The sequence below is a fragment of the Callithrix jacchus genome, chromosome 7 (genome assembly GCF_049354715.1).
Source record: "Callithrix jacchus isolate 240 chromosome 7, calJac240_pri, whole genome shotgun sequence".
Taxonomy (NCBI): domain Eukaryota; kingdom Metazoa; phylum Chordata; class Mammalia; order Primates; family Cebidae; genus Callithrix; species Callithrix jacchus.
This window is the reverse complement of record NC_133508.1, coordinates 83,048,779-83,075,020: the sequence shown is the minus strand read 5'-3', so window position 1 is coordinate 83,075,020 and position 26,242 is coordinate 83,048,779. Positions and strand designations below refer to the sequence as shown.

The window sequence follows — 26,242 nt, the reverse complement described above, 5'->3', positions numbered from 1 at the left end:
TCCGCGGGCGACACTCTCGGGCTCGCGCACCTCCCCAAGATGGCGGCGCCCGAGGCCTGGCGCGCCCGGAGTTGCTGGTTCTGTGAGGTAGCGGCGGCAACGACCATGGAGGCCACGTCCCGGGAGGCGGCGCCAGCGAAGAGCTCGGCCTCGGGCCCCAACGCTCCCCCCGCCCTGTTCGAGCTGTGCGGGCGGGCGGTGAGCGCCCATATGGGGGTTCTGGAGAGCGGGGTGTGGGGTAAGTCGCGGGGTGAGGGGCTACCTCTGGCTAAGAGCAAGGGCGGCCCAGCGGCCGGGGGGCGCGGGGGGCGAGGCCGGGAGGCCCGGGGCAAGGCCCAGCCTGGGGCACTGGAAGCCAGATCGTGGGATCCGAGGATGAATTTTGCGACTGACAGAGCTGGAGAGAGTAAAGACGGAGACCTAATGGGCAGACTAACCCGCACCGCGGCCTGGCTTGGGGGCGCGGGGGGCGAGGCCAGGCCCGGTCTGGGGCGAAGCAGGCAGGGCCCGGGGGACTGAGGCTGGACTGGCGGGCTGGAGCTGTGGGCAGAGAACTGACATTCGGCTGGACCGGGCTGGCGAGTCTCGGATGTCGAACCGGCCGGCAGCAATGGCCCGGCTGCCCTGGGGCAGGGGCCGAAGTTGTGCGGCCCTGCCTAAGGCCGGGAGGCCAGGCCCGGGGCCACCGAACCTGACTGATGGCCCGGGGCCTCCAGTGTCTGCCTTACGCGCCACGGGGCTTGAGACTTCGGAGGCCAAGCCGATGGGCGGAGGGGAGGACAGCGGATTGGAGAGCGAGGGAACAGGGCAGTGGGGGGAGAGGCCGAGGCTCGGGGCGCCGCGGCCTGTCTGATGGCCCAGGGCTGACTGGAGCGAACCGACGACCCGGGTCTCGGTGGCCAAACTGACTGAGCAACCCAGCGACCCGGAGGACAGGGAGCGCTGGAGGCCACTCGCATCGGCTCGAGCGCCGAGGAGGGGCGGCAGAGCGAGTGGAGTGGGGGCCCGGAGCGGCTCAGCAAGCGAGGGAGGCTCGAATGACTGGCAGGCGGGAAGGGCCAAGGAGGCCTCAAGCGCGGCGACGGCCCGGGGTTCCGGACTGCCGGGTGCTGTGGAGGGGGGCGCGCCGCAGCTAAGAGGCCTTGGGCTGAATGGGAGTGAACGGAGGCCCCAGGCCTGAGGGCGGCCGGGACCGAAGGGCCGGGCCTGGGTAGAGGGCGGCCTGGGGCGCCGGGATGAACGGCCGGGGAGGGCGAACCGGCCCGTTGGGCTGGGAGGCGGGGCTGTGGGTTGGGGACCACCGGCCGCGGCCTGGCAGCTGACGAGGAAAACTTGGGTCCGCACCGTGAGGCGAGTGAAAGAGGGGAAAGAGGCTCTGCCAAGCAGGCCTGGCCGCGCCGGGACAGGGGAGGCCTCGGGCCTGACAGGCTGGTGGTGTGAGGGTGGGGTCCGGGCTGGAGTTGGGAGAGGAGGTGGCAGGCCCGGCCGAGGCCTGCGGGGGAGGGTGGCAAGAGAGCAGGCCCCGGGCGTGGAGATGGCGCGGGGGAGGTTCCACGAGGAGGCCTTGGGGTGGCCTTGGCGTCTGTGCAAGAGGAAGGCCCAGATCGGGACAGGACTGAGGGCTTTGAGGATTCGAGGTTGCAGGGCGTGGGGTTTGAGTTATGCCATGAAAAGGGGGCGTGGGGAAAAGGCCCTGGAGTTTGGCGTGCTGCAACTCCGGGATAAGCGGGAGGGTGGTCGGGGAGGCCCTTGGCTGTGGAGATAGAGCCCAGTACCCGAAGGCCCGAGTGTCCTGCGTAGTGGTGGTGGGAGAGGCTGTTAGAAGTCCGGCCAGTGTGCAGAGGGGACAGTGGAGGCCCCCGGCCAGCCAGCGGCCGAGAAAACAAGGGTCAGGCCGTCCCTTGTGGAGCGGGAGGAGTTTCCTTAGAGCTGAGCGGGGAGCTCAGAAAAGTCCTAGGGCATGGGGAAGAAGGCCGAGAGGGTCTGGCTTGTCCGCCTGGAGCTTCTGGGATGCTAAGACTCGCTAAAAAGGAAAGTGACTGGGCGTGGAGGCCCTAGGTTGGGAACAAGCAGCATTAAAGGTGCAGGCTGGAAATAAGCAAAGACAAGCCCAGCTTAAGAAGAATGGAGAAAGGAAGAGAGAGGTTTGTGGGTAACGGGATGAGAATTCCTGTAACTGCAAGAAGGGATGGATAACTAGAGGGGAGCAGGTTGGAGGGAAAAGGGGTAAGGCTCTGGAGGAACTTCTTCCTGTGTTTCCTCTTCCCGCAAAAACAATTGACGATTTACTGAATCTCCCTTTGCTCTTCTCCGTCCCCCACCACTGCTGTACATACCACCTCCCCATTACTGGCTGAGTCCCCAGCCAGGTCGAAAGGAGACAGGGGAAGAGCTCCTATGGGCCTAGACCAGGTAAAGAGTCACACAGAAAAAGCTGAATCAAGTAAGGCCTTTTAGGAGAATAGCCGAGGAAGAGGCCTGCTAAGCATTGCTATTTTGGATGAAGGTCTCAGTGTGGGCTAACAGCCAGGAAGGGCTTCCTGGAGGTAGTGGACTAGCATCGCTTTGTTAAGGAGTTGGGGCAGTGGGGTGTATAGAGACAGGAGGAAAGGGTACAATGAGGAAACAAAAGTAGAATAAGGTATATTATACCTTGAATACCAGGATGTGGAGTGTGGACTTTATCATGAATGCAGTAGAGAGACCTCCAAGGGTTTTGAAGAGGGTAATGTCATCACCAAGAGCAGGGTGAAGAGGGATTGGATAGAGACTGAGGTGAAGGAAAGCAGTTAGGCTGTTGTGGTAGTCCAGATGAAAGGTGATTTAGACTACATTCGCATGTAAAAGCTTTCACTTAGCAGGTACATTGAGGACCTACTGTGTACAAAGAATTATACTAGATTCTCAGATATCAAGATTCATTTTTGTTTGTTTTTTGAGATGGAGTTTCGATTGTTACCCACACTGGAGTGCAATGGCACGATCTCGGCTCACCACAACCTCCGCCTCCTGGGTTCATGCAATTCTCCTGCCTCATCCTCCCGAGTAGCTGGGACTACAGGTGCATACCACCATGCCCAGCTAATTTTTGTATTTTTAGTATTTCTAGCAGAGACGGGGTTTCACCTTGTTGACCAGGATGGTCTCGATCTCTTGACCTCATGATTCACCCGCCTCGGCCTTCCAAAGTGCTGGGATTATAGGCGTGGCCACTGCGCCCGGCCTGTTTTGTGTGTTTTTTTTTTTTGAGACGGAGTTTTGCTCTTGTTACCCAGGCTGGAGTGCAATGGCGCGATCTCGGCTCACCGCAACCTCCGCCTCCTGGTTCAAGCAATTCTCCTGCCTCAGCCTCCCAAGTAGCTGGGACTACAGGCACGTGCCACCATGCCCAGCTAATTTTTGTATTTTTAGTAGAGACAGTGTTTCACCTTGTTGACCAGGATGGTCTCAATCTCTTGACCTCGTGATCCACCTGCCTCGGCCTCCCAAAGTGCTGGGATTATAGGCGTGAGCCACTGTGCCCGGCCAAGATTCATTTATTCTAAAATAAAGATAAAAAGAGATCCTGGAGCAAAAGTTTTGGTGTACTCCAAGATCTCAGACTTGTTCTTTTTCTTTGAGATGGGGTCTCACTCTGTCATCCAGGCTGGAGTGTAGTGGCATGATATCAGCTCACTGCTGCCTCCACCTTTTGGACTCAAGCAATTCTCCCACCTCAGCCTCCTGAGCAGCTGGGACCACAGGCAGGCACTGCAACACCTGGCTAATTTTTTTTTGTAGTTTTGGTAGAAACAGGTCTTGCCGTATTACCCAGGCTGGTCTCAAACTGCTGGGCTTAAGCAATCTCCCCCGCCTTGACCTCCCAAAGATTACAGGGATTCCAGGTGTGAGTTTAATCTGTTCTTGATTGGACAGAGATGGCATTGACAGGATAAAAATAATAAAAACCAACATTTAGTGAGCTTATTATGGCCGGGCATTGTTTAAAACAGATTACAAGATTACAAGCATGATCTTCACAACAATGTCATGAGTTAATTACTCTTCTCTCCATTTCATTTTATTTTTTTGAGACAGAGTCTTGCTCTGTTGCCCAGGCTGGAGTGCAGTAGTGCAATCTCGGCTCATTGCAACCTCCACCTCCTGGGTTCAAGTGATTCTCATGCCTCAGCCTCCCAAGTAGCTGGTATCCCAGGCGTGCGCCATTACACCCAGCTAATTTTTGTATTTTTAGTCGAGACAGAGTTTCACCCTGTTGGCCAAACTGGTCTCAAACTCCTGACCTCAAGTGATCTGCCCACCTTGGCCTCCCAAAGTACTGAGATTACAGGTGTGAGCCATTGCGCCCTGCCTATTTATTTTTTGAGACACTGTCTTGCTCTGTCACCCAGGCTGGAGTGCTGTGGTCCAGGTACAGCTCACTGTAGCCTTCACCTCCTGGACTCCAGCAATCCTCCCACTTTTGCCTCACAAGTAGCTATGACCACAGGAGGACACCATCACACCCTGCTGATTTTTGTTTTGTTTTGAGATGGGGTTCTCACTCTGTCGCCTGGGCTCGAGTGCAGTGGTACGATCATAGCTTACTGTAGCTCAAACTCCTAGGCTTAAGCGATCCTCTTATCTTAGCCTCCCAAAGTGCTGGGATTACAGGTGTGAGCCACTGTGCCTGGCCTCCATTTTTTTCAGTTGAAGAAACTGAGGCTTAAAGAGGCTTAAATAATGTTGTCCAAGGATTCCCATTTAACTAAGTAGTCAGGATTTTTCACCCAGATGTCCTACTCTAGTGGCCAAACCCTTTAGACATTATACTATAATGGCTCTTAGAACTAAAGAAGTTGGCAAGAGCAGGTTTTGTTTTTAAGATACATTGACTTTCGGTGGGGCGCGGTGGCTCACACCTGTAATCCCAGCACTTTGGGAGGCTGAGGGGGGTGGATCACGAGGTCAAGAGATTGAGACCATCCTGGCCAACATGGCGAAATCCCTTCTCTACTAAAAACAAAAAATTAGCTGGGCGTGGTGGCCTGCACCTGTAGTCCCAGCTACTTGGGAGGCTGAGGCAGGAGAATTTCTTGAACCCAGAAGGCGGAGATTGCAGTGAGGTGAGATTGCGCCACTGCACTCCAGCCTGGCGCCTGGCGACAAAGCAAGACTCTGTCTCAAAAAAAAAAAAAGATATATTGACTTTAGAGACACGAATTGTTTCTATTCTTCATAGGAAAGTACTAGTTCAGGGTATAGCAGTAGCCCAAAGAATGGTAGTGGTTAATCTGGGAAAGGAATTCTGGACTTAATAAAGGACATGTGATACTTGAAAGATGAGTAGTTGATATACTGAAAGTGGCAACGACATTCCTGTTGGAGAGAACAGCGTGACAAAGGTACAGGGGCAGAAAGCAGCATAATATGTTAGGTAAATGAAAAAGCAGTTAAGTGCGGCTGAAATATAGGAGGCAAAGCAGGGAGCTGATATTAGCAAGGCAGATTATGAAAGATCTTTTATCACACTTATTCAGTAGGTCCTTTTCAATGCCGAATGCTTCATTTGCTTAGGCAGAAGTGAACTGACCAGCTCTTAAATAAGCATATCAAGCTCATTTAGCATGTCAGCTTGTTTTGTGGGATTATTTCACTCTTGCTTCTGAAATTCCAGCTTCCAACTGAGTGGCTGAAGATAAGTCGACCAGAGTTTGGAAGAGACCTAGATTAGCTTCTAGAGGTTCCATTTATCAAATGAGAAGTCTACCCTTCCATTTTCCTTTCCAGTAAAATAAATAATGCTTGGAACCCTCTTGGGTGGGTGGGGGAGGGGAGGGAAAGTAAACTTCTGTTTTGATTTTTGTAGCCCTCCCAGGCCCAATACTTCAAAGCATCCTACCTCTGCTCAATATATATTACTTGGAAAGAATTGAGGAAACTGCCCTGAAGAAAGGTAAGTATCTCTCTGTCTCTTTCTCAGTTAATGATTATGAATAAGGCACCATAATGTTCTTCAGGTAAATATTATACCTACTACCTGCTAGAACTTCATGCTTTTCAAAAAGTACCCTAACACCTGTTTTTCTTCCTCATTCCTCAGTGTCCTATGAAACACAAAGCCAAGTACATGATCTTTATTATACTGATAAAAGTGAGACACAGGCACACCACAATTAATAGCAAAGCCAGAATGAGGACCTAGATCTTCTGAATCTGTTTTTCTATTTTACCAAGCTTCCTCCCCTCATTAGACACATCTGTTAACAGCTAATATTTAACCCTAATATGCCAGGCACTGTCCTAGGCACTTTATCCAGAGAAACTCATTTACTGTAATCCTTTCAACAACTCTATAAAGTAACTGTTATTAACTACATTTTACGGATGAGGAACCTGAACCACAGACAAATTAAGTAACTTGCCCAAAGTCACATAGCTAGACTGTAGTTTGCTGATATTCACACTCAGGCAATCTGTCTTTAGAGCCAGTGCTCTTAATCACTCTTGCCATATTGCTCCTGTGAACCCAGAGGACAACATGAAAGGTTGATGTACTTTACTCATGGTAGCCAGCAAGCAGCCAAGTGTGATATTTCTCCCTACAGGCCTCTCCACTCAGGCCATCTGGCGCCGACTCTGGGATGAGCTGATGAAGACAAGGCCTTCCAGTTTGGAAGTAAGTTATCAGGTAGAACAGTAGCCTGATTTTACATGGTAAAAGCAGGAATAGCACACAAACACTAGCTGGGTTTGGTAAAGTACAGAGGCAATGATGGAGTGGATTTGGAAGGAGGGCTCTGATGGCTTGTCACAAGGTTTTGGTCCATTTGGCATTTGTCACTGAATTGCTTGCTTACCATATTTGCAGGGGACACAAAACAGGGAAGTTAGTTTTGAATGGCAGAGCCCAGATTCCTAGAGTTCTTGATGGTGTTAGTGCAATGGTCAGATCTAACAAAATGAAATTTAATAGAATATATCAGTACTTAAGTGAGTTATAAAAGTTCCAATTGCATGGCCTCAGGATGAGGGATAAAGAAGTCTGCTTAGTAAGAGCTTGTATAAAAAAGATTGAGTTTAGTCAACTATGTGCTGAAGCCACTAATAATGACTCTATCTTGAGCTGTGTGAACTAATGTAAATATAGGCTAAAGGACAAGGGGGCAGCAGTCCTGCCTAGCTCTGCAGTAGTCAGGCTACCCCTGGAGTACAGGGAAAGAAGTCAAAGCCACATTATGTGAGTCACATTTGGAAGACTGAAGATGTTTTTCCTGAAAGAGAAGACTTGGGAAACATGACCCATCTTGAAATATATGGCTGTCACATGAAAGAAGATTAATAGACTTGTTCTGGATGGAAGCTAATGGAAGGTACATTTTTGCTAAACTGAAGGTAAAGCTTAAACCCTGAGCTTATCAGTGATGAAGCAAGCTAATTCTAGAGGTAATAAACTTCCCATCACTAAGTTCAGATGGAGTCTGAATAACTCCTTGACACAAGGGTGTTTTGCAGGGAATTCAGCATTGTAAAAGGGATTGCACAAGATTTTAGGGCTCCTTTTTGCCCTGAGATTCTACTATTCACTGATTGAGATATAAATCACTGGAGCTCTTATTTAAGCAGTTTCTTTTGCAGATTTAGTTCAGTAAACATTTACTGAAACTTAACCAGCTACCAGATCTTACACTAGATATTGGAAGTACAGATGCAGCCCCTAATCTTGAGGACCTACCAGTTTATTTATTTATTTATTTTTATTTTTTTATTTTTTGAGACGGTGTTTTGCTGTTGTTACCCAGACTGGAGTGCAATGGCACAATCTTGGCTCACCGTAACTTCCGCCTCCTGGGTTCAAGCAATTCTCCTGCCTCAGCCCCCTGAGTAGCTGGGACTACAGGCATGCACCACCATGCCCAGCTAATTTTTGTATTTTTAGTAGAGATGGGGTTTCACCTTGTTGACCAGGATGGTCTCGATCTCTTGACCTTGTGATCCACCCGCCTTGGCCTCCCAAAGTGCTTGGATTATAGGTGTGAGCCACCGCGCCCGGCCTATTTATTTATTTATTTTGAGATGGAGTTTCTCTCTTGTTGCACAGGCTGGAGTGCAACAAGGCTGGATGTGATCTTGGCTCACTGCAACCTCCAACTCCCTGGTTCAAGTGATTCTCCTGCCTCAGCCTCCCGAGTAACTGGAATTACAGGCATGCAATACCATGCCTGGCTAATTTTTTTGTATTTTTAGTAGAGACAGAGTTTCTTCATGTTGGTCAGGCTGGTCTCCAACTCCCGACCTCAGGTGATCCTCCTGCCTCAGCCTCCTAAGTGCTGCAATTACATGCGTGAGCCACCACACCCAGCAAGGACCTACCACTTTAATAGGGAAATCTATAAATAGATCACATATGATAGAATAAGTGGTGTAATAGAGGATAGTAAAGAGTTTGCGAGAGAAGAGAACAAGAAAGTCTTTCCTAGGAAATATTTGAACTCGGCTTTATGTGGTGAATGAGGCCAAATAATGGGGGCAAAAAGCTGATACCAGGAATTGGAGATTTAATTTCTGGGGATGCATTGGGTTCAGTAACATTCAGCCCCATCTCCTTCAGCTTTTTTACTTCCAAATCCAGGCTGCAACCCTTGGAGTTCAGAATGAGGACACCGGGCCTTATGAGGAGGGGAAGTGGACTCAAGAATATTAGAAAATAATAACTATTTTTTGTCATCTAAAGGAAACATCAGATTCACTTTGTTCCAGTATTTAACAAGCAGTATAGTTGACCAGCAGGTGATAAAGATATTTTTCTCTTTGAGAAAGCTTTCTGGAAAAGAATGTTTATTACCCTGTCTTCTTGGCTTAGAGCACATTTAGAGGCCCCAGGCTTGGTGGTCCAACAGTCACTTAGGCAGAGGTCCTGACTTGGAGTGCATCCATTCCAGAGGGTGTCTTCCGCTTCCCACTTTAGCATGACAATAACCTTTACCTCATAAGTCAGAAACACTTATTCAGTGCCTGCTCCATTCCGGGCATTATGCTAGGTTCCAGGGATACAATGGTGAGGAAGATAGATACAGACTCTGAATGCTTATAAAGCAATAGTATTTCAAACTGTGTAGTACTAGGGTGTATAAGAGATCTGTAAGGACAGGCATGGTGGTTCACAACTGTAATGTTAGCACTTAGGGAGGGTAAGGCAGGTGGATCACTTGAACCCAGGAGTTCAAGACCAGCCCAGGCAACACAGCAAGACCTTGTCTCTACTAAAAATAGAAAGAATTGACTGGTCATGGTGGCACATGCCTGTACTCCCAGATACTCGGGAGGCTAAGGTAGGAGGATCACCTGAGCCTGGAAAGCCAAGGCTTCAGTAAGCCAAGATCACACCACTAGACTCTAGCCTGGGTGACAGGAGAGAGACCCTGTCTCAAAAAGCTAACAAAAAAAGAGATCTGTATAATAGAATAGATACTCTGGAGAGAAAGCAATGGAGTAATTAAGATTTACTCAATAAATGATTCTCTGCCAACTGGTTAGCCATTTGGAAAAAGTTAAGTTAGAGCCTCACTTTACAGTGTACTCTAATGACTTCTATATAAAGAATTAGTTGTAAAAAGTAAAGGCAGAAAAGTTGGGTACAATGGCTCTCATTTATAATCCCAGCTACTCCAGAGGCTGAAGTGGGAGGAAGAGCTGGAGCCTAGGAGTTGGAGGCTGCAGTGAGCTATGATCACACCACTACACTCCAGCCTGGGTGACAGCATGAAACCATGTCTCTTAAAAAAAAAAGAAAGAAAGAAGCCTGAGCGTGGTGGCTCACGGCCGTAATCTAAGCACTTTGGAGGCTAAGGCGGGTGGATCACCTGAGGTCGGGAGTTCAAGACCAGCCTGACCAACCTGGTGAAACCCCCATCTTTAAAAAAATAAAAAGAAAGAAAAGGCTGGGCGCAGTGGCTCACACCTGTAATCTCAGCACTTTGGGAGGCCAAGGTGAGTGGATTGCTTTAGCTCATGAGTTTGAGGCCAACCTGGGCAACATGGAGAAAACCCCGTCTCTATAAAAAATAGAAAAATTATCCTTGTGTGGTGGTATGCACCTGTAGTCTCAGTACTCAGGAGGCTGAGGTGGGAGGGAGCCCAGGAGGCAGAGGTTGCAATGAGCCGAGATCATGCCATTGCACTCCAGCCTGGGCAAGAGAGCCAGATCTTGTCCACCCCAAAAAAAAAAAAAAAATCAGTTTCAACACCAGAGTACAGAAAAAAAAATTTTTTTTAAATAAATAAAACAGGCCAGGTGTGGTGGCTCACACCCATAATCCCAGCACTTTGGGAGGCTGAGGTGGGCAGATCACTTGAGGTCAGGAGTTGAGACCAGCCTGGCTAACATGGTGAAACCCCTTAGGCCAGGCACAGTTGTTCATACCTCTAATCCCAGTACTTTGGGAGGCTGAGGTGGGCAGATTACTTGAGATTAGGAGTTGAGACCAGCTTGGCCAACATGTTGAAACCCCATCTCTACTGAAAATCAGGTGTGGTGGTACATGCCTGTTATCTTAGCTACTCTAGGATCACTACTTGGAAGCCTGAGGGAGGAGAACTGCTTGAACCCTGGAGGCAGAGGTTGCAGTGAGCCAAAACTGCACCACTGCACTACAGCCTGGGCAACATAGCAAGATTCCAACTCAAAAACATAAAAATACAAAATAAAAATAAAAAACTTAGGTGTGGTGATGCAAGCCTATAATCTAAGCTCCTCAGGAAGCTGAGGCACAAGAATCACTTGAACCCGGGAGTCAGAGGTTGCAGTGAGCCTAGATCGCTCCAGCACTCCAGCCTGAGTGACAGAGTAAGACTCTGTCTCCAAAAATAATAATAATTAAACCAATAAACAAAAAAAGTGAAAGCACATAACAGGCCAGGTGTGATAGCTCATGCATGTAATCCCAGCAAAACTGGGAGGCCAAGGCAGGCAGATTGCTTGAGTCCAGGAGTTCAAGAACAGCCTGGGCAACATGGCAAAACCTTGTCTCTACAAAAAAATACAAAGGTTAGGTGGGTGTGCTGACATGTGCCTATAATCCTAGCTATTCAGGAGGCTGAGGCAGGAGGATCAACTGAGAGTCAGGGGTCAAAGCTACAGTGAGCAATGATGACTGCATTCCAGTGTCATAACCCTGTCTCAAGAAAAAGAGCACAAAACAAAAAATAATAAAAGCGACCATCCTAATCTCAGGATGGAGAGAGTGCTAATTATTATTATTATTATTTTTTTTTTTTTGAGACAGAGTAGAGTCTCTCTGTTGCCAGGCTGGAGTGCAGTGACACGATCTTGGTTCACTGCAACCTCTACCTCCTGGGTCCAAGCAATTCTCCTGCCTCAGCCTCCCAAGTATCTAGGACTACAGGTGTGCACCACCACGCCCAGCTAATTTTTGTATTTTTAGTAGAGACAGGGTTTCACCATGTTGGCCAGGATGGTCTGATCTCTTGACCTAGTGTTCAGCCCACCTCAACCTCCCAAAATGCTGGGATTATAGGCATTAGCCATTGTGCCCAGTCAAGAGTACTAATTATTAAAGAACTGAGAAAGAAAATACAGACATTTTTAACCACATAAAATGCTAACACTATCTTCAGGACTTTGTATTAATTAAATTAGAAAAAATTAAAATGCCAACACCATAACCAAATTTTAAAAGGTAAATACGGCTGGGTAAGATGGCTCATGCCTCTAATCCCAGCATATTGGGAGACCAAGGCGGGCAGATCATGAAGTCAGGAGTTCAAGATCCACCTGGCCAACATGGTGAAACCCCGTATCTACTAAAAATACAAAAATTAGTTGGGCATGGTGGCGGGTGGCTGAAATCCCAGCTACTCAGGAGGCTGAGGCAGAGAATTGCTTAAACCCCAGGAAATGGAAGTTGTAGTGAGCCGAGATCGCACAATGGCACTCCAGCCTGGGCAACAGAGTGAGACTCTAAATACACTGGGAAAGAACATTTGCAACAATAGTTGCAAAACAAAGGGACACAAAATAAGAAAAAGACAAATATCCCAGTAAAATAAAATGAGTAAGGATTTGGGCACATCATGAAATATACAAAAATCCCCAGTAAAGTGAAAAATGTTAAGTCTCATGATAAAACTGAGAAAGTAAAATTTCACCTCTTATATTAGTAAAGTCTTGTTTTGATTTGATTTTTATTGCAAAGGTAATGCCTAGGTTTGGCCATGGATGGGTAAAATTTGCATTTTAATATCCTATTGGTGAGAACAGAAATTGTTATAACCTTCTTTCCTTTTTTTTGAGACGGAGTTTCGCTCTTCGCTCTTGTTACCCAGGCTGGAGTGCAATGGCATGATCTCAGCTCACCACAACCTCCACCTCCTGGGTTCAGGCAATTCTCCTGCCTCAGCCTCCTGAGTAGCTGGGATTACAGGCACGCACCACCGTGCCCAGCTAGTTTTTTGAATTTTTAGTAGAGACGGGGTTTCACCATGTTGACCAGGATGGTCTCGATCTCTTGACCTCGTGATTCACCCGCCTCAGCCTCCCAAAGTGCTGGGATTACAGGCATGAGCCACCACGCCCGGCCTTGTTATAACTTTCTTATAGGCAATCTGGTAATATTTGTTCAGATTTAAAAATATCCAGGCTAGGGGTCCAAAGTGGCTCCTGCTGGAGGTCGTGGCGCTTGCGAAGGCGAGGTCATGAGTTCAAGGCTAACCTGAGCAACCTTATAAGTTCAAACTGATTGGCAAAATAAATAAATAAATAAATAAATAGGCTAGCTGGGTATGGTGGCTGTTACCTGTAATTCCAGACTTTGAGGATCTCTTGAACCCATGAATTCGAGACCAGTCTGCCAACATGTGCAGCTAAGATTGCAATGGCAAAAATCCTTGCTCACTACAACCTCTGCCCATGGGTTCAAGTGATTCTCCTGCCTCAGCCTCCCAAGTAGCTGAGATTATAGGCGCCCACCACCAGGCCTGGCTACTTTTTGTATTTTTAGTAGAGACGGGGTTTCACCACATTGGCCAGGCTGGTCTCAAACTCCTGACTTCAAGTGATCTATCCACCTTAGCCTCCCAAAGTGCTGGGATTACAAGTGTGAGCCACTGTGCCCGGCCTGCAACCATTTTTAGAAATTAGCTGGACATGTTGGCATGCACCTCCCAGCTAATTGGGAAGCTGAGGTGGGAGGATCAGTTGAGCCCAGGAGGTTGAGGCTGCAGTAAGCTATGATAGTGCCACTGCACTCCAGCCTGGGTGACAGAGACCCTTTACCTGCAAAAAAATCTGGGCACAGTGGTTCACACCTATAATCCCAGCACTTTGGGAGGCCCAGGCAGGAGGACCGCTTGAGTGACCAGGTACAGTGGCTCACACCTGTAATCCCAGCACTTTGGAAGGCAGAGATAGGTGGATCACCTCAGTACATGAGTTTGAGACAAGCCTGGCCAATATACTGAAATGCTGTCTCTACTGAAATACAAAAATTACTGGGCATGGAGGCACATGCCTGTATTCCCAGCTACTCAAGAGGCTAAGGCAGGAGAATCACTTGAGCCTTGCAGGCAGAGGTTGTAGTGAGCCAAGACTGTGTCATTGCACTCCAGCCTGGGCGCCAGAGCAAGACTCCATCTCAAAAAAAAAAGAAAAGTTCAGCTGGGGTAATATAGTGAGACCTCATCTCTACAGAAAAAAATTAAAAATTAGCTGTGTGTAGTGGCGTCTATAGTCCCTGCTACTTGCTAGGCTGAGGCAAGAGGATTGCATGAGCCCAGGAGTTCAAGGGTGCAGTGAGCTATGATCTCACCACTGCACTGCAGCCCTGAGTGATGGGGCAAGACCCTGTCTCTTAAAAAAATAATTTGTCGTGTGTGCCTGTAATCCCAGCTACTCAGGAGGCTGAGGCAGGAGAACTGCCTGAACCCAGGAGGCAGAGGTTGCAGTGATCACACCATTGCACTTCAGCCTGGGTAACGAGCAAAACTCCGCCTCAAAAATAAAAAATAATAATTTGTCTAGAAATTCTACATCTTAGAATTTATAGTATATAAAAATGGAGATACTCATGAAGATTTATTTCCAGATGTTTATTACAGAAGAGTTTAATATCAAAAAGCTAAAAACGGGGTCAGGCGTAGTGGCTCACACCTGTAATCCTAGCACTTTGGGAGGCCAAGGCAGGTGGATCACCTGAGGTCAGGAGTTCAAGACCAGCCTGGCCAACATGGCGAAACCCCGTCTCTACCAACCCTGTACAAAATTTAGCTGGGTATGGTGGTGCATGTCTGTAATCCCAGCTACTCGGGAGGCTGAGGCAGGAGAATAGCTTGAACCTGGAAGGTGGCAGTTGCAGTGAGCCGAGATCATGCCACTGTACTCTAGTCTGGGCAACAAAGCAAGAATGTCTCAAGAAAAAACAAAAAAACCCAAACATGAAAACCTAGAAACAGGTCAGGTGTGGTAGCTCATGACTGTAATCCCAGCACTTTGGGAGGCCAAAGTGCGCAGATCAGCTGAGCTCAGGAGTTTGAGACTAGACTCACCAACATGGCAAACCCCATCTCTACTAAAAAATACAAAAAAAATTAGCCAGGCATTGGGTGTGTGCCTGTAATCCCAGCTACTTGGGATGCTAAGGTATGAGAATTGCTTGAACCTGGGAGGCAGAGGTTGCAGCAAGCTGATATCACATCACTGCACTACAGCCCAGGCCAGGGCGACAGAGAAACTCTGTCTCCAAAAATAATAATAATAAAAGCTAGAAACAATGGAAATATTCAATACAGCAATTATTAAATATGGTACACATTTTCAAAATAAAAATTCTAAAAATATTTGAATACATGGTATGTTTTAAAAGTCCAGCACTTGAAACTGTTTAGAATTATCTCAGTGTTGTTTTATATATATATATAGCTACTCACATATACATAAATACTCCAGAGTTGGCTTACACTTTTTTTTGAGATGGTCTCACTCCAGTTGCCCAGGCTGGAAGTACAATGGGCACAATCTTGGCTAACTTCAGCCTCGACCTTCCAGGCTCAGGCAGTCCTCCCACCTCAGCCTCCCAAGTAGCTGGATTACAGGTGTGCACCACTAAAAATTGCCCAGCTAATTTTTTCTATTGTTAGTAGAGATGGGGTTTTGCCATGTTGTCCAGGTTGGTCTCATACTCATGGACTCAAGCAAACTGCCCACCTTGGCCTCCCCAAGTGCTGGGATTACATGCATGAGTCACCGTGCCTGGCCCATGATTTTTCATTTGCTTCTCTATCCACACACAGCATTTCTGGCATCAGGAAAACAATGGACATCATATAGGTTTTGAATATTGTTGGCTCTAACAAGTTAGTACAAGATGTTTAACCTTCCCTACCTGGTGTACACATTCCTCTTCCCCTACCAGCCAACTGACGATGGGCCAAGGATTGTGTTGGTGGGCAGATGTCACTTGATCATGCCTCATTTCCCTTACCCTAACAGAAAATGAAGTACTAAATCACTTTGCATTGTGATAGCATACACGTCCATAAAATTAGTGATTTAGACTAGATCTCAAACATCTGTCAGCTTCAAATGTTAGCATAGATTCTTCTTAAGAGTGGTGATGGAATAAAACATGATCTTCTGCTTGCTGATACGTTAATTTGTGAGAAAGAAACCACTGAGAGCTGTCACAACTTTACATACTCATTTAACTCACGAAAATGCTATGTTAGTAATCTTCCACTTTATAGATGATGAAACTAAGGCAGAAAGACTTGCCTAAGTTAGTGAATTGCAGACCCAAATTCAAGTTGAAGCAGCCTGCTTCTGGAATGCATGCTTCTGATTACGGTCTCATGCTGCTCACTGCAGTTGCGTCTGGGGTGTTCTAAATATTCTCTCTCCCATTGTCTTCATCAGCCATTAACATATCTGAAAAAGTCCAGCATTTACTTATTTAACCTACATTTCCCCTATGCTTCCTATACCCAGAAACAGCCACAATATCCTGGCTCACCATCTTTGTCTATTTTAAGCCCAGATATTATAACCATTTGGCTAGCTCACTTGTAAAGTTGAAGCCTTGCTAAGGTTACCAGCAAGTGTTTTTCAAGACTGGGTGTGGGCCAGCAAATCCGTAGGAAAAGTGCTAGTGTAAGGTAGAACCAAAGGATACCTTCTTTGCCTTCACTCAAAGCTGAGCAGAGATTTGGTTGCCAGATACTGTTTTTCCTACCCTTAATGTCCTGCTGCTGATTAGTGAGGCCTTTCTGTGTTGCTGCTCTGCAGTTATTTAAAGCAGGAAGAAGTCATTCCTAATTGTTACCACAGCAGGCAGAGTTTGGGGAAATAGCTAAGGAAACAGGAATGACACTTGCTTGAGGAGAGCAGGGGCCTAGTTCCTTCTAAGAACCTCAGTAGGAACTGAGGGTCACTCCAGTATGGAGGAATACATTGAGGCAGGGCATGGACCAAAGAAATGTTTTAGTCTTGGGGAACCTCAGGCCCCACAGACTTGGCTTTAGGCTGAATGAACACCATGCTTAACAGGCTCTGCCTTCATTTCACACCTCATCCAGGCTAATATTAGCAGTGGCAGCAGCAGTAACATTTTTTATATTTTACAGTTTACAAAGTGCTTTAATCTGTACTATTTCATTTTGATCTTAACAATCCTGTGAAGCAGATTATCCACAATTTGCAGATAAGAGGTTCAGAGAAGTCCAGAGTATAGTGACAGAGCTGGGACCTGACTTTCTACTGCCCCTAAGATGACTTAGGGATCATCTTAAATTAGAAACTTTGGGGTCTGGTACCTGTCTTTGTCCCATTGTGCCCTTTTAGATTAGGTAGCAGTTAATTCCTAATCTCTGATGTACATCAGAATCACGTGGTGATGGTTCAAACAATAGAGATGCCTGGACCTTACCCTCAGATGTAACACAGAATCACCAAGTTTGGTTGTGTGGGGAAAAAAGCACCACAGAGAATTCTGATGTGCACTAAAGGCTGAAAATCACTTGCGTTCAGAGTTATATTAAACACATCAGCATAGTCTGATGAATCGCTTCTCGGCCTTTTGGCTAAGATCAAGTGCAGAATAGTCTGATGAGATTTCCTATCCATCAAAACAAATAACTGTTGCCTTGGAAGAAACGTATCAAGATATGGTTCATGCTTTCTAAGAATTTCTAGTCTGGCTAGGATAATATGTACAGGCAGAGAGACTCAACACCTTGAGACAGTGTTCTGGCATCTTAGTCTTGAGTAGTCAGAGTGTCACAGGAGTCCCAACAAGAGAGTCTCAAATGACATGTTTCTAAGTCCTTTCAGGAAATCTAGTCCAGCAATGGAGACATTTCTGGTAGATACAGGAAAGGACATAGGCATGTTTGGGTCCGTGGGTGACGAGTTTGGCTAGAGCAAAGCATTCTCATAAGCAAGATGTGGGAAATAAAGCTTCTCAGGCAGAGGCTATGGGGTGGAAGGCCAGTAGGGAGACATCAGGTGTTTTAAAGCAGTATGATGTAATCAAAGTAGTGTTTTACAAAGATGAATCCAGCCAGCCTGCACAAAGTAGTCTGGAATGGGGAAAAGGGAACAGGAAGAGTAATCAGGTGTGAGGTGATAGGGGGGCTGGTGGAAGTAAGAATCAAAAGTTGGTATGGGGGGCCAGGCACAGTGGCTCACACCTGTAATCCCAGCACTTTGGGAGGCCGAGGCAGGTAGATCATTTGAGGTCTGGAATTCGAGACCAGCCTGGCCAATGTGGTGAAACCCACCTCTACTAAACACAAATTACAAAAATTAGCTGGGTGTGGTGGCAGGTGCCTGTAATCCTAGCTTTTCCAGAGGATGAGGCAGGAGAATCACTTGAACCTGGGAGGCAGAGGTTGCAGTGAGCCGAGATCACACCACTGCACTCCAGCCTTGGCTATAAAGTGAGACTCTGTCTTAAAAAAAAAAAACAAAATTGGGATAAGGTTCTAGAAACAAACAGAAGAACTTACAGGGGTGAGTGTTTCAGTTGATACTATAGTAAAATCATGGTTTCTGGAACCAGATTTCCTGGGTTCAAATGATCCAACTATTTACCTGTGTGACCACGGGTGATCACCTCTTTGCACCTCGGTTTTACCTGTGAAATAGGGCTAATAATACATACCTCAGAGATGTGAAGATTAAATGAATTTGTCTGGAGTGTTGCCTGACTCAGTAATTTGCTATTCAAAGGAAATTCAGACCGTTTCATTGATATATCACTGGTATCTGGCATGTTTTCTGCTTTTCAGAGTGTGACCTGTTGGCGAGCTAAGTTTATGGAGGCCTTTTTTTCCCATGTTCTACGTGGGACCATTGATGTGTCTTCTGACAGGCGTCTTTGTGATCAGCGCTTCTCACCTCTTCTGCACAGCTCCCGCCATGTCCGACAGCTCACCATCTGTAACATGCTGCAGGGTGCAACCGAGCTGGTGGCTGAGCCCAACCGAAGAGTTCTGGAGACACTGGCCAGCTCCCTGCACACTCTCAAGTTCCGCCACCTGCTGTTCTCTGATGTGGCTGCACAGCAGTCACTTCGGCAGCTGTTGCATCAGCTCATTCACCATGGGGCTGTCAGCCAAGTGTCACTTTACTCCTGGCCTGTGCCTGAGTCAGCCCTTTTCATCCTTATTCTGACCATGAGTGCTGGCTTCTGGCAACCAGGGCCTGGTGGCCCACCCTGCCGCCTCTGTGGAGAGGCATCTCGAGGCCGGGCCCCATCCCGAGATGAAGGGTCCCTCTTATTGGGCTCACGCCGGCCTCGCCGGGATGCTGCTGAGCGATGTGCTGCAGCCCTGATGGCCAGCCGGCGTAAGAGTGAAGCCAAGCAGATGCCCAGAGTTGCACCTGCCACTCGGGTAACACGCCGGAGTGCACAGGAGAGCCTGACAGCAGGCGGGACAGACCTTAAGAGGGAGCTGCACCCGCCAGCCACCTCCCATGAGGCTCCTGGCACCAAGCGACCACCCTCTGCTCCAGCAGCCACCTCCTCTGCCTCTTCTTCTACATCCTCATGCAAACGGGCACCAGCTAGCTCAGTCCCACAGCCTAAGCCCCTAAAGCGTTTCAAACGAGCTGCAGGGAAGAAGGGTGCTCGCACCCGTCAGGGGCCTGGTACAGAGTCTGAAGACCTGTATGACTTTGTTTTTATTGTGGCTGGTGAAAAGGAGGATGGCGAAGAGATGGAGATTGGGGAAGTGGCTTGTGGAGCTCTGGATGGATCAGATCCCAGCTGCCTGGGGCTTCCAGCCCTGGAAGCTTCACAACGATTCCGCAGCATCTCCACCTTGGAGCTATTCACGGTTCCACTCTCCACAGAGGCAGCCCTGACACTATGCCACCTGCTGAGCTCCTGGGTGTCACTGGAGAGCCTTACACTCTCCTACAATGGTGAGCATCCTGGAGTGGCGGGGATTGGGTTTGGATTCCTCAGCAGCACTAGCTGTGTGCCTAATTCTGGGGAGATGGGAGGAACAAATTGGGTGTATGATCAGGAAGCTGGAGAGGAAGACTTGTATGCCTCACAGAAGGGGAGACTGTCAGTGCTATAAGAGAGGAACATAGTCTATAGGCTTGATTAATTGTTGAGAGCAGGGGTTCCTGAGGGGGCAGAGATGAGCCAGCTGGAATCTAAAGAATGAATACAGTTTAGATACAGAAGGCAATCCAAGGGCAGGTGGGAGAAGTATAGTACATGCATGCCCAGGCAGGGCTAGAGTTTGACCTCACCACCTCACCAGTCATATCAGAGCAACTGTCCAGACTGGGTGTGGGACACAATTTTTTTTTTTTTTTTTGAGACGGAGTTTCGCTCTTGTTACCCAGGCTGGAGTGCGATGGCACAATCTTGGCTCACTGCCACCTCCGCCTCCTGGGTTCAAGTGATTCACCTGCCTCAGCTTCCCAAGTAGCTGGGACTATAGGCACACACCACCATGCCCAGCTAATTTTTTTGTATTTTTAGTAGAGACGGGGTTTCACCATGTTGACCAGGATGGTCTTGATCTCTTGACTTTGTGATCCACCCACCTCGGTCTCTCAAAGTGCTGGGATTATAGGCGTGAGGCACCGTGCCTGACCAGGACACAATTTTTTATCAGACCAACAACCTGCAAGCAATCCTCAGTCCCCATTTCCCTCCTGCTTGTGCCCAGCTAGGAAAACCTCAACTCTGGCTAAATCCAGCAATCTGCCTAGGTTGCTGAGTACTGCTAGAGAAAAATCATACAACTATGCAAATTAGTGTTACTATACATTCATGATCATTAACCTCATATGAACCCTCACTGTGCTTGTAACATCAGCTCCTATTCCTACCACTTCCAAACCCTTCCTCCTTTTCCCTTCTCAGGGATGACCTCACCTACTTCACAGAGAAAATAGAAGCCATCACATGAGTTTCTTCAGCTTGCTAAGCAGCCTATAAACTCTCCTTCAACTGCACTCATCCTTCACCAGAATGGAAGAGATCACCATCCTTTCTAAGGCTAATTCTCCCACCTGTGCTCTAGATGCATAGAGCTTCACAATGAAGTATATAAGAATTATTAGTTTGAGAAAGAAGCATCCCAATTTCTTAGGGAAGCTTGCTTCTCAAACTGATACTTTTTATATACTACTTAGTATATGTCTGGCATATTTTTAGTATTCTTGATAATTCAATCTAATAATTTAATCCTTACAACCCTATGAGGGCAAGTGATTTCCTCAGGGTAACCTCGCAATTACACAGCCAGGATTCAAACCAGGCAACCAGACTGCAGATCCATGCTTTCAAACCACTGTTTATACTACCCTCTCCTTTCCACTCTCCTACCAGCATTTTAACAGGTCTCCACCAAAAACTGCCACCACCACCTCCCTATATGGCATATTAACAAACTGCTCTATTATCTCCTATTCTTTACAATCTTAGTCATCTGTACTGTTTCCACTTCTCTCACAGCCCCTTCCAGCCTGGTCCTCCTCGTTACTCAGTCCAGTGTATACTTTTCAGTAACTCTTCTTGGCAGCATTTACTGCTATGAAATTTTTTTTTCACAACCTTAAAAAATATTTTCTTGGCTGAGCACAGTGGCTCATAACTGTAATCCCAGCACTTGGCCAAGGCAGTTGGATCACGAGGTCAGGAGTTCAAGACCAGCCTGGCCAAGATGGTAAAACACTGTCTTTGCTAAAAATACAAAAATTAGCCAGGCGTGGTGGTGAGTACCTGTAATCCCAGCTACTTGGGGGGCTAAAGCAGAGAATTGCTTGAACCCAGAAGGTGGAGTTTACAGTGAACCGAGATTGTGGCACTGCACTCTCGCCTGGGCAACAGAGTGAGACTCCATCTCAAAAAAAAAAAGTTTTCTCCTTTCTCTGCTTGTTCAGAGTTCCTCAGAGCTTTCGCACTTTATGCACTCTTCCTGAACAATTTCATCAATTTCTGTGGTTTCAAAGGTCAACTATGCTAAAGACTAATGTGACATTACCCCAGATCTTTCTCTTGAACTTCCAGACTAATTTATCCAGCTAATAGACATAACCACTTCATAACCCACAAGCCCCGCCGATTATATCCAACTTGAATGCACCTTCACACTATACTAATCCTTCTGTTCTCAGTGACATCAGCTTACTCACTTGCCCAAAGAAACCTGTATTCTGTATTACTACATACATTTACTCATGAGGTCCTATCTTTATGTTTTCTTGAGACAAAGCGTTGCTGTCACCCAGGCTGGAGTCCAGTGGTGCAATCTCAGCTCACTGCAACCTCTACCTTCTGGGTTCAAGCAATTCTCATGCCTCAGCCGTTCAACCACCTAGAAGTACAAGCATGCACTACCACACGACGCTAGTTTTGTATTTTTAGGGGGGACAGGGTTTCCCCATGTAGGCCAGGCTCATCTCCAACTTCTGGCCTCAAGTGGCCTGCCCACCTCCGCCTCCTACAGTGCTGAGATAATAGTCGTAAGCCACTACACACAGCCCTATCTTTACAATTTGTTAAATCCATTTATTTCTCTATCTCCACATCCTTAATTCAAGCTATTACTCCCTACCTGAACTCATTTCAGCAGTTCCTCCACACTCCTTACTCTTGCCATACAATCCACTGTCTGCACTGCAGCCCACGCATTCTTTCAAAAATGCAGTCTCACCCTGTCATTCATTCATGCAAACACCTTTCAATGGCTTTCTCTCACAATACTGCTTAATTTTACTTATGGGTCATTCATGTTCTCACTCCTGGTGACCTCTATAGTTGTCTTTGACATGGAGTCTTATTCTGTCACCCAGGCTGGAGTGTGATGATGAGATCTCAGCTCAGTGCAACCTCCCCTTCCTGGGTACTGCCTTAGTAGCTGGGATTACAGGCGCACACCACCATGCCCAGCTAATGTTTGTATTTTTATTAGAGACAGGGTTTCACCATATTGGCCAGGCTGGTCTCAAACTCCTGGCCTCGAGTGATCTGCCCACCTTGGCCTGCCAAAGTGCTGAGATTACAGGCGTGAGCCCCCACTCCCAGCTCACTGTGACTCTTGACTATGTCTTCTCCCTCTATCCAAAACTTACTTCCTTCAAGGCCAGTTTCTTCAGAAAACTACTCAGAACCCAGAAATCCAGAGACCTTCTACTGTCTGGGCCTGTCATTCAGCTGGTAGCCACATGGTGCCTCACCATACTGTTATCTTCTAAATTTTGTGACTGTCCCGACTGATGCTTCTTGTGGGCATAGCCCAAAACAGCAGACATCAGTTTGCTGGTTACCTAAGAAAAAAGCAAGGCATAGACGAGTAGTTAAGACAAATGGGTTTAAATAAGCTGAGCCAAAGCCCAAGAGATTTGATAGTAACCAAAAGTATTTAGAGTTGTATTTGAATACATTAACTCCTGCTGACACTCCCACATGGTTCTGATTTAATCTCTTTACTGCCATAGGCCTGGGCTCTAACATCTTCCGCCTGCTAGACAGCCTGCGGGCCCTGTCAGGCCAGGCTGGATGTCGCCTCCGTGCCCTGCATCTCAGTGACCTGTTCTCCCCACTGCCCATCCTGGAGCTGACACGTGCCATTGTGCGAGCACTGCCCCTGCTACGGGTCCTATCTATTCGTGTTGACCACCCAAGCCAGCGGGACAATCCTGGTGTGCCGGGGAATGCAGGGCCCCCTAGCCACATAATAGGGGATGAGGAGATACCAGGTGAAGCACTGTGTGTACGTGTGTGTATGCATGCGCATATGTATCCCTACACAAAGGTGCAGGTGCATTTGTATGGGGAAAGGGGAAGGACCTCCTCTACCATGCATTCCTGGCTTATCTGGAAACTGTTCCCCCTTTAGAGCCTGCCACTAAGATACTGTTGAGCTAGACAGGGAGGGCCTAGACCACCATAAGATCAGTACAGAGTGACCAAGACAGCCTGGTTTCCAGAAAAGGTAAAGAACTCACCTTTAGACTAGATTAGTTCCCCTGCTGTGTTCCCTTAGTTCTTCTGTCTCCTCTCCCACCACTCTGCATACTTTGCTTGTGTCTGAGTAGCCTGTCTTCCTGGTTTAAAAGTTCAAGGGCAAGGGCTAAATCTCATTATTTAGTGCTGAATTCCCAGAATCTAGCACAATGCCTGACATACGGTAGGCACTCAAGGACAAATGAATAATTTTTGAGGTGAATCCCTTAAGAATAGGATGGGACCTGCTATGGAAGTCAGGTAGAAATGGCTAGCTGGAATCTTCTTTCCCCACCATATCCAGAAAACTGCCTGGAGCAGTTGGAGATGGGATTTCCACGGGGAGCCCAGCCAGCCCCACTGCTCTGCTCCGTACTGAAGGCCTCGGGTTCTCTGCAGCAGCTGTCCCTGGATAGTGCCACCTTTGCTTCTCCCCAGGATTTTGGGCTTGTTTTGCAAACACTCAAAGGTAGGACCCAGCCAGAATGGTGAAGGGAGAGGAGTAGGTGGGGATCTAGCATTATTCTCTGGGAAAACTAAAGTCCATGGTCCATGGTCTCTGCCTCCTTATCCAGAGTACAACCTAGCCCTGAAAAGACTGAGCTTCCATGACATGAACCTGGCTGACTGTCAGAGTGAGGTGCTCTTTTTGCTACAGAATCTGACTCTGCAAGGTAAGTTCTTCATTCAGAACCCAGATATTTCCTGGGTCTTTACTGTGGTTCTGCCATCATCTGAATGAGCAAACCACTGTTCCTTTCTTGGCTTGTGTCCTCAACTATAAAATAGATATAGAAACTGCATGACTCCTTCTAAAAACCCCAACGTCAACTCCTCTACTAAACATGAGAAATTGCTCTTTCAGAGTACCTCATCCAAGTTTCACCTTTCAGAGGTAGACAAAATGGTGGTGAGGGGGTCAAAATAATGTACTAGGCCAGGCTCTCACACAGACTTTTCTCTGATTCCCACCCCTGCATAGAGGGTGGTCAGTGACCAGGAAGGAAGGAAATAAATGGAGAATTGTTCATGCAGAGAACCTCCTTATAGTGAATATTTAGGTTCAGTCTTTGGTTTGGATTCTGATTTAGTTCCAGCCTTGCTTGAGTCCTAGACAAATTCCTTTCTCTTTTTGGGACTCTATAATGTTCATACCCCTTGCTAGGGCCAATTGGGGCAGGAGGGGCAGCACCAGTCCTAATGCAGCCATCAGAATTTACTATAATTTTTCTTGACAGAGATTACCTTCTCCTTCTGCCGTCTGTTTGAGAAGCGCCCAGCCCAATTTCTGCCTGAGATGGTTGCTGCTATGAAGGGCAACTCCACACTGAAGGGCCTCCGGCTGCCAGGGAACCGCCTGGGTGGGGGCCAGACCCTGGGGAGGGAGAGGGGAAAGGGGCCAGGCCTTTGACCTAAAAACTCAGTGGATAAAGGCAAAGACCTCCCCACTGGGAACGGGGGAGTTGGAATAGTTATTTCTGTGCTGGAGCTTCAGGAACCAGCAGGGCTGGGCTCCTCCCCAGTCAAAGTTGGGTTGGGATACTCTTGTTCCCTGTTCTTGGGTGGAGGTGACAGGCACTTCTCCCCTTCTCTCCAGGGAATGCTGGCCTGCTGGCCCTGGCAGATGTTTTCTCAGAGGATTCATCCTCCTCTCTCTGTCAGCTGGACATCAGGTACATGAGGGGAGGGGCAAGACAAGGGATGGGGCTACAGAGATACAGACCAGGAATTTGCTGCTTCCTGGATTTCTAATCCATCTCACCCTACCAGTTCCAACTGCATCAAGCCTGATGGGCTTCTGGAGTTCGCCAAGCGGCTGGAGCGCTGGGGCCGTGGAGCCTTTGGTCACCTGCGCCTCTTCCAGAACTGGCTGGACCAGGATGCAGTCACAGCCAGGGAAGCCATCCGGCGGCTCAGGGCTACCTGCCATGTGGTTAGCGACTCATGGGACTCATCCCAGGCCTTCGCAGATTATGTTAGCACCATGTGACGGGGCCCGTACCTCACAGGCTCATGCTCGGTACCATCAGCTTGCAGGGGCTGAAGCATGGGCTGCCCAGAACCCAAGCACCAGTTCTGTATTTCTCTTTCTGTCACCTTTTTTCTCTTTTTTTCCATCTTCCCTTGCACTGAGGTCCTGGAGGCCTTGATGAGGCCCAGCCAAGAGGCATTCTCACAGCTGAGTTTAGAGCCTTTGGGCCCCTTACTCAGTATCCTGGGAACCCTGGGCCAGAAGGTTACAGTGGTCATCATTGCTGAAGAGATCCTTTCCCCTGACCCTGGGTTCCTGCTTTCCCTCCTCAAGCAGGCACCCAGGCTTTAGAGAAGTGTAAGGGGCCTCTTCCCTGCTGGGCTTATCACACTGCTCTCAGGCCTCAAACCCTTTCATACCTTTATTCTTTTTTTTAACCAAAAAAGTTTTTCTTATAAAATAAATTTTGGGCAAACATCATGCAGCCCTTCTTGATGATTTTCTCCCAGAGAACAAAAATTCAACAGGGCCCTTTGGGGCGCCCCTTTTCCCTATCTCCTTCCTCTAAGAGGTACACCCAGACCAGCTGGTTATCAGCGGAGCCCTCGCTGCTCCTCATGAGAACGCTGGTGGAAGACGAAGGTGACGGCAGTGGAGGCAGCATCCCAGGCAGCCTGGAGTACCTCATCCTGGAGCCCCCGCTTATCAGTGCAGTGGTTCCACTGAGCCAGGTCTGAAGTGCAGTCAGAACCATCAGGGGGTGGCCGAATCTGGCGGCTGTTGACACAGCGTCGGCAGTGCAACC

The 26,242-nt window shown here is 47.8% G+C and overlaps 2 protein-coding genes across 8 annotated transcripts in view; one reads left to right on the top strand and one right to left on the bottom strand.

Annotated features, from left to right (window-relative positions):
- Positions 1-12: 12 nt before the first annotated feature.
- Positions 13-25,917, top strand: LRRC41 (leucine rich repeat containing 41). The gene is made up of 10 exons (XM_035251336.3): positions 13-238; positions 5,849-5,935; positions 6,588-6,658; positions 18,280-19,417; positions 22,958-23,218; positions 23,770-23,934; positions 24,041-24,139; positions 24,704-24,826; positions 25,063-25,138; positions 25,236-25,917. The coding sequence occupies exons 1-10, from the start codon at positions 40-42 to the stop codon at positions 25,453-25,455; spliced, it is 2,439 nt and encodes an 812-aa protein (XP_035107227.3). The 5' UTR covers positions 13-39; the 3' UTR covers positions 25,456-25,917.
- The window catches only part of RAD54L (RAD54 like), a 29,590-nt gene continuing 29,192 nt past the window's right edge, over positions 25,845-26,242 (bottom strand). For all 7 annotated transcript variants that reach the window (XM_035251338.3, XM_035251340.3, XM_035251339.3 and 4 more), the window contains one exon: positions 25,845-26,241. In XM_035251338.3, the coding sequence (XP_035107229.2) occupies positions 26,031-26,241 (211 nt within the window). In that variant the 3' untranslated portion in view covers positions 25,845-26,030. The remainder of the gene's footprint in view (position 26,242) is intronic.

What these genes read in the sequence shown, in the direction of transcription:
- LRRC41 (XM_035251336.3), top strand. Translation starts at nt 40, where the DNA reads ATGGCGGCGCCCGAGGCCTGGCGCGCCCGGAGTTGCTGGTTCTGTGAG. An exon ending in CAAGGCCTTCCAGTTTGGAA is followed by an intron (nt 6,659 to 18,279) that starts GTAAGTTATCAG and finishes TCTGCTTTTCAG; the next exon opens with AGTGTGACCTGTTGGCGAGC. An exon ending in GCTGCCAGGGAACCGCCTGG is followed by an intron (nt 24,827 to 25,062) that starts GTGGGGGCCAGA and finishes CCTTCTCTCCAG; the next exon opens with GGAATGCTGGCCTGCTGGCC.